Consider the following 8,238-nt stretch of genomic DNA (forward strand, 5'->3'; position numbering starts at 1 on the left):
ACTTTTAGTACTGTAAAACTCTTAGTCAATGTTATTTACGGCAATCAAACAAACTTATCAAACCAAAATGACAAATTATTTCATGATTACTGAATCCATTACTAACATTAAACCTAACATTTCATACTTCTGTGCTTCAATAATGGATATGCTTTTTTTCTGTTTATTTTATAAAATGCAGGAAAATACAATATTGGGGCAAAACCACAACAAGAACAGTTTGAAAGCCAGGAATGACCAATCTATTGCACTTAATTCTTTTGGGTTTAATGATGCGTGACGTGGACATGGGTGGGTGTTTTTCTTCTCCAAAAGGACATGATAAAAGCACACTGCTTCTTGCGCTGGCCTACTTTACTTCATGAAGAGGAGATACTGTCAGCACGTCCATCAGCCCCGCAACTACAAGAAATGCAATATAACAGGTATATCATTGTATTGAATGTATTTATTTATATATATATATATATATATATATATATATATGTGTAATTGTTTATACATTTTTTTTTTTTTTTACAACCATCTGTTGTTGTTTGTAGTTATCCCTGTAAAAATGTGGTCAAAAACGTATACTTTTTAAATTAAAATGTAAAAGTCTATACAGATGTTTTGTGAAAATCCTATTTGTGGGCTGTGAATTCTTTATTCATCTTTCAATTCATCAAGAATACAATAGAGATTACTTTCCAATATAAGACACTTCCATTGTTCTGTGTTGGTCCAGGGACCAAGACACTGTTGTGACCATCGTCAACCCTGTGGAGCATCCCAGAGACTATGTGGTATGGTCCATCTGCAGCTTCTTCCACGCAAACCCCTTTTGCCTCGGACTGTTGGCGCTGATCTTCTCATTCAAGGTAGGCCTTTACTTTGTTACGCTTTAAAGATGCTGTAGATACGATTTAAGAACTATACTTTGAATGCAATACGTTAGAAATGTTATGTTTCAAAGGTTAATGTTTACGTTCGAAATGCTCAGTGACAAAGTCTGTTCTGGCTGACTACGCGCCTTGCTCTGTCATTTAGTTTTGAGGACGCTCCCAGTGCATTTCAAACCATTCAAGAAATATGTCATGCCTGTCAACCTCAAACACTTTCTCAATGGTGGAGCAACATAGGAAGGGAGCATATAGGGCGTTTTGAGGGGTTGATTATTTTTTTTAAATCTTGCGCTTTTCTGCTCTTTTCTTGGCAACACTGGAATCTTACATACAGCAGCTTTAATGAAAAATCAAATGTCTGTAAATTCACATCACATGTCCGACGACATGGCCGTAGACCTCTATTTGAACATAGCATTCGCTCGTTCATCTATCTTTCTGTCTTTTCTCTTTGTCGCAGGCAAGAGACATGAAGGTGATGGGAGACCTGCAGAGAGCCAGGGGATACAGCAAGTGGGCACTGGGCCTCAACGTGGCCGCGCTCATCAGTCTTTTTTTGATTGCCCTTTGTCTTATTATTTATTTAAGCGTTACAGCCTATTGGATTGGGAAATCTCACCTTGAGCACAACAACCGCAATAGATATCCTTATGGGCGTGGCTAGGAACATGACCCTACCAATGTCAAGAAACCAGTTAATTGCCCCTATGCCAAAAACAATAATGAAGTTGAATTTAATTAAATTACCCAGTAATGCGCTTTGTAACCATCAGCACAGCAAAATAAATATTTGTCGTTATTTTAAGCCACCTTTCAGAAATAAGTGGATTCGAAAATAGTTTCAGCAGCCGCCCAAGCGAGCTCTCCAAGTTAATGATGCATAATGTCCTTAAAATAACCCATGGGCAGGCACGGCATTATGGGTGGGCCTGACGGACCCAGGCCCACCCACTGTTCAACAGGCCCACCCAAAACTTTTCTTAGAAAAAATTAAAAATAAAATAATATATATTATATATTTAATTTATTGCACGGCTCTTTTCAATGCTGCAGAACGAAAGCGTCAAGGGAAGTGTTTTTGCCTCTGAATCACGTCTTTGATATCACTCCGCATGTCAGGTATTCATCAACCCCAGCGTATTCGGTTGCTAAGCAACGTAAACGTCTTATGCGGACTATTCTCTGCTAATCAACGCTACGAATAGTAATTATAAAAAGACAGACCTTGTGAAGTTATTTCGCATTACCAATATAGCCTTTGACTTCACGTCTGGGGGTTCTACTGTTCTGGGGGTGCCTCCAGTCCATCACCGCATCAGTGAGAGACACGATTGATTTGATCGAGAACCTCAAACAAGAACTGACAGACATTCGCTCAGGTAGGCTACTGTGCGTTCTTAAACATGTTGGCAACAACAAATACGATGATGGAGGATCATGATGTAAAAAAAAGTATCTTCACATGCACGTTGGGGAAATCGACAAGAGTGAGGAGTGACAGTGACCTGCGCAACATTTCCAACGCGCTAATAGACTGCCAGCTTAATGAACTGAACAACCGATTCCACAGTAACACACCTATGGGCTCACGGCATCTGCAGCAATCCTGATGTCCCCTAGCCTCGATATAAATGACACAACTTTGGCTAAAGCGAACTCTCTCAATGATACAGGAAAGCGCTTCCAGATAACCATATCAGAGTCGGAGCTCGCAGTGTTTGTGCAACTCATAGAGAGAAGGAAAAACCGAGGAGAACATCTCAAAAGTATTCTTGAAGTGATGGACATATGCAATGAGGACGTTTTCCCGAATATCCATGCTTTCAAGCTCTGATTACACTACCAAGTACCAACCCACATCCTGTTCAGTTGAACGCGTCTTTTCCAGTGTCAACCGAATTAAAACAGCAAATAGGAGCACCAATGCTTACAACTCGCCTTATGTCCCTCTGTCTGTTGACATTTGAGAGAGAGCTAACAGTAACTCTCGACTTCGATGAAATCATTGATATTTTCAAGAGCAAACCCCGCCGATTACTCCTGTAAATTAATTAATACATTTTCTTCTCATGCTCTCTCTTCTTCCCATGCCTATATCTATTTTCATGTTTGGCAATCTTTTAAGCCTGCCTGTTGGCGAAAAACGACCCAGTTGTTATTTTGATGTTCTGCCCTTAAGGATATTGTTAGTTTGCCTGATAAGTTAAAGGGTTCTGAAATGCTTTGTTTTTGAAATGCTGCGAAATAAATGATGCTTGCTCTGATTTAATACAGTTTAATAGTGAGGTCCCCCCTTCACTTTAGGCGTCTTTGAGTGTTATTAATTATTATTATTCTTCATGTTTAACCTCTGTTTTCCTTTTATTCCTAGTCTGTTTTACATAGTTTTGAATGATGACTATATGCTCTGTAAGGTGACCTTGGGTGTCTTGAAAGGCGCCTCTAAATTAAATGTATTATTATTATTATTATTATTATTATTTGCGTTAAAGGGCTGTTAACCTTCTGACTTCGGATGACCGTGAATTGGCGGTAGACTATTTTATTAGTTATTATCTCGTAGTAGGCCTACCCTAAATTTGAATGCATGTTCTTGTATAATAAGCCAAGCTCAGTCAGTCTGTTGCGATTTCGAAATATTGTTGAAAACTTAAACAATTCAACAGAATTATGAAATAGTCGGCCTCATGTTACACGAGCAGAACGAAATATTCGATTCCTGACCACTTTTACAGTCTATCTATAGGCCTTAGGTCTATAAAGTGACGCGCTAAAGCATGATGCGTAATTGAGATTCCAAAAGCGCTCTTCTTTGTTCAGATCCAAGGAGAGCGATCGCGGATGGGTCCGTCCTATGCAACGAAACTTTTTACAATGCAACAGAATATTAAAGAGCATCAAGCCAGGCGCGGCGCCAGGATTTCAATTTCGGATGGGCCAGAGTAATTTAGGATGGGCCACTATTTGTATCAAGTATCAACGTTATTCACGATCAAATATAAACAGCAACAACATCCGGAACGTCTAGTTTTTCAGTTCACAAGATCATAATCATGAAACGTGTTCGCACTTTGGTTAAATAATTTATAATTTAACTTAAACTACATGTAAATCCTGATGGCATGCTTACACTGTATTCTAAAAATCTGTACCAGTGTGATGAGAAGCTCCTGTCCTTGTGCCCAAAAACTGTGATGGGGTAGGCCTACTTCTTTAGTTTCGGCTGCGCAGCCGGTTCGTCTATTGCCGACAGGTCCACTGGAGCCAATGAACCAGCGGAGCTTGACTGGCTGGCTGCTCCTTCTTGCCCGCCAATAGGCCCCTCTTCCCACGCTAATCCCACAGCTTGCCTAGCTGGTGCAGGTGCTGTCGCCGGTCCGGCAGCATCTGGTGACTCCGTTCTAACTCTCTTGATATAGTTGGAAAGTGATGTCTGTCGAGCCATGCTGTAGGCCTATGCTAATAATCTGTATCTGTATGCTAATAATTACGGATGAGCTCCATTGTGGATTTCGATAATGCCAAACGTAAACTGTACAGGACGTAAAAAGGCGGCAAGTTTACTATGACAACCACAAACAATACTGGCGCAGACTTCACACATGTTAATAACATAATAAATATGATCTTTCCTTTTTAGCTGGATGTTTTTTTAGTCTTTATTATTAATGTAGATGTTAATTAGAATTATGAAAAATAATTAAATAATCACGCTGTCATTTAGGGCGGGCCAGTTGTACAAGTGGGTGGGCCCAGGCCCGTCAGGCCCGACGCCGCGCCTGCATCAAGCTATTGAAATTCCTACTATGCACAGATAATATAACAGCATATTAGTCAGTCATTTTTATTAGGTAAACAGGGATTTGATAACGTTTTTAATTTAAGGACCACCTACAATAGAGTGGCGAAGTCACGCCCCTTCCGGTAGGGCTCATGGGACCTATGAGATCAAAAAATATGAATGGGTGTCAATGGAGAGAAAATAATTATTTTCTGGTCCCGGTCTTTATATGCCCTGGATTACACATATGTTGTTTGTGGATTTAAAGGATAATTTTTCATGCAAAGAGTTCGACCGTTTATTGTGCAATTGTTCAGATAAAGGCTGTAGAGAAAACACAACGAGAAAGACTACACGGCTCGTATGTGACGTCACGCTCCCTGCGACTGGCGTGGAGAAGACCGACAATCTTCCCATCGGCATAACTGAAACTCTGCACGTGCCCCGATTTATAATGGTTTTCACCTCTTTCGATGCTTTTATCCTCCCCTTGGAAAAAGCGGTGAAGTGGGGCAGAGAGATCGCCATCTCTGTGCCGAGTTCCAAGGGCGGGTGTGGTGACGTATATCATATGCGTCGAGAGCAGCGAAGAGCTGTAGTTCACAAAGCGGCCTCACATAAAACCTAAAATTATCAAACTTCTTCACAAACATTTTTAGTTTTCTTTGCATGAAAAATTATCCTTTAAATCCACAAACAACATATGTGTAATCCAGGGCATATAAAGACTGGGACCAGAAAATAATTATTTTCTCTCCATTGACACCCATTCATATTTTTCGATCTCATAGGTCCCATGAGCCCTACCGGAAGGGGCGTGACTTCGCCACTCTATTGGTCTGGCCCACCCACAACTGGAATCCTGACGCCGTGCCTGCCCGCATGGGTAGACCACCAAAGCACTTGATGACAGTAGTCCAGATGCAGCGGAAGACCATTATGGTTACGGTTTTCAATTTAATGTAGGTCTATTGTACTGAAGAAAGTACCGGAGCCTATAAAGGACTGTATAATTACCCAAGGGATGTAATCTGACCCAAGGAATCTATAACCAAAATAATATAATAAACCTGTACGTATTTAGTTAAGAGTGAGAGGAGACCAAAGCTACGTTTAACAATTTAATACAGACAATAAACTGACCTAGAGATACACATTAAACACATTGCCATCTAAACACTTCAATACACACTCACTATATACCTCCCCAATGCTGTACCCTCCCTTTAACCCAATCACACAGCCCGCACACACGCAGACAATCCGACCTGAGGCCCCTCGGTGGGCCTAACGAATGTCCTCGTGCTCGTAGTGCGGCGCCGCTGGGTCGTTGGTGCACTTGGAGTGGGGAGGGGGAAGGGGGTGAGTCGAAACTGCCGGATACAAAGGGGGGTGTTGGAGAGGGGGGACACCTCCCTTGGTGTTGGGGTGAAGATCGGCGGTGCTGCCTGGTAGGGGGCTTGAACCCGCCTCACGAACCTCGTCTGGAACGAGGGAAACCAGCCTCTTCCTGGTTCCCATCTGGCGACTAGGCCGCGAGCACGTGCTCCTGGATAGCGCTCCTCCACGGGAAACGCTAGCGGGCGAACGGACGGCAAACGCACCTCTGTCTGCCGATACACCGTGCTGCTGACAGCACGAAACTCACGAATATTCTAATTCGTTATATTTCTCGACTTACGTCCGCACCGTGCGGTTTCCAACGGCCGGTTGTAATACGAAACCCTTCGCTAGTGGCCGACTACGCGAGACTGAATTAATTAACTGCGCGAGTGACCGTATCCCCAGTGGACCAAATCACTCCGCGCAGATAGGTCTCATTACAAACTAATAACACCAAACTGACATAATAAAAGGGCAAACAAATAAATGAGTAATACAATACCCCATTAACATGAACTATAAGTATGAACTATAATTGTCCTTATATGCAATTAAAGGGACAACAATATGAAAATATGCAAACCTTCAGAACAGCCGCCCCCTGATTTACAGGAAGGAAATCAGTAATATTAAAATGAAGGTTGCTACATAAACTAATCAGGGGGGCTCAGGTCAGGGTGAGGGGGGAGCTCGATAAGACGAGCCACGGGTCGATGGTAGGTTCTTCGGCCTGTGTCCACTATCGCCGAGCGGACCCTTCCATCCTTCCCTTTGACGACAGTCTTCACCCGCCCCAGGAGCCAATGCGCTCTGGGTAACGCCGGATCTACAAGCATGACGGGAGTGCCAACTTCCAAGTTACTGCGCTCTCTGTGCCACTTGCGACGGCCTTGCATATTGGGAAGATATTCTGAAGTGTACCTCCTCCAGAACTGGTCAGCTACAGCCTGACTGTACTTCCAGGTACGATCACTGACGTCATCGGTTGAGGCATAGGCGGCGAGTGGGAGAGCTGTGTCTGGCCGCCCCATGAGGAGAGAGTTGGGCGTGATGGGATCGAGGTCAGCCAGGTCGCTACTCGTGTATCCCAACGGCTTAGAGTTGAGGATGGCCTCCACTTCAACCAACACTGTGGCGAAGACCTCTGCTTTGGGGACCTGTCCTCCAAGGGCGAAGTTGAGAGCCGCTTTCACTGACCTAACTTCCCTCTCCCACACTCCTTCGAAATGAGGGGCGCTAGGTGGGTTGTACTGGAAGTCGACTTGGAGGGGGGCTAGTTCTTTCTTCAACTCCTCTGTCATGTCTTTGTAGTTCTTCTTCAGCTCAGCTTCCCCACCGTGGAAGTTGGTCCCATTGTCGGAGAGGAGGACACCGGGACGCCCTCTCCTCCCGGTGAAACGACGGAAGGACATGAGGAAGCTGGCTGCTGACAGGTCTCCCAAAACCTCTAGATGGATGGCGTTTGAGGTTAGGCATTTAAAGACGATGCCCCATCGCTTGGCTGTTGTTCGTCCGACCTCGGCCCGGACAGAGAAGGGCCCAAAGCAATCCATCGCAGTATGATGGAAGGGCGCCTTGTTGATCTGGAGACGGGCTGCCGGGAGGTCAGACATCATCGGTATGACTGGCCTGGCTCTTAACTTGCGGCACTCTGTGCACCTGCTCTGGTAGCGGCGCACCGCCTCCCGGCCGCGGAGTATCCAGTACCGCCTTCTCAGTTCAGCGAAGAGTCTCTCCGATCCAGGGTGATGCAATCTGGTGTCATGCTGACGGATGACCAGGTCAGTCACTGCGTGTTTCTGCGGCAGCAAGATGGGGTGCTTAGTATCCTCGGTTAGACCCTGGGCCCTTCTCAGACGACCTCCGACCCGTAGAATGCCTTTGTCGTCCAATTCAGGGGCCAGCTGTCTCAACCGGCTGTCATTGGATAGCTCCACCTTCCGCTCCAGACATGCCATCTCTGTGGGAAAGACCTCTCGCTGCACCCTTTGCAGTACCATAACCTCTGCGGCAGCGTAGTCACCCGCAGTAAGGGGAGTCTTATCTTTCTTGTGGGGACTCTGATGGCAGAATGTCTGCTCTTGGAGCTCCTCAATTGTTTTGCAGTCCTCAACGACTGGCCCATCAGTAACTGCTGGGTCTTGGAGGCCCGTGAGGCGACAGAAGATGGACTTTCTGAGTTCCGCCCCC

The 8,238-nt window shown here is 44.7% G+C and overlaps 1 protein-coding gene across 1 annotated transcript; it reads left to right on the forward strand.

Annotated features, from left to right (window-relative positions):
- The first annotated feature begins 39 nt into the window (after positions 1-39).
- LOC132464121 (interferon-induced transmembrane protein 5-like) lies at positions 40-1,656 on the forward strand. The gene is made up of 3 exons (XM_060060317.1): positions 40-425; positions 728-860; positions 1,345-1,656. Exons 1-3 carry the CDS (start codon positions 319-321, stop codon positions 1,546-1,548), a joined length of 444 nt encoding a protein of 147 aa, XP_059916300.1. The 5' UTR covers positions 40-318; the 3' UTR covers positions 1,549-1,656.
- Positions 1,657-8,238: the final 6,582 nt, after the last annotated feature.

The sequence above is a fragment of the Gadus macrocephalus genome, chromosome 9, assembly GCF_031168955.1.
Source record: "Gadus macrocephalus chromosome 9, ASM3116895v1".
Classification (NCBI taxonomy): Eukaryota; Metazoa; Chordata; class Actinopteri; order Gadiformes; family Gadidae; genus Gadus; species Gadus macrocephalus.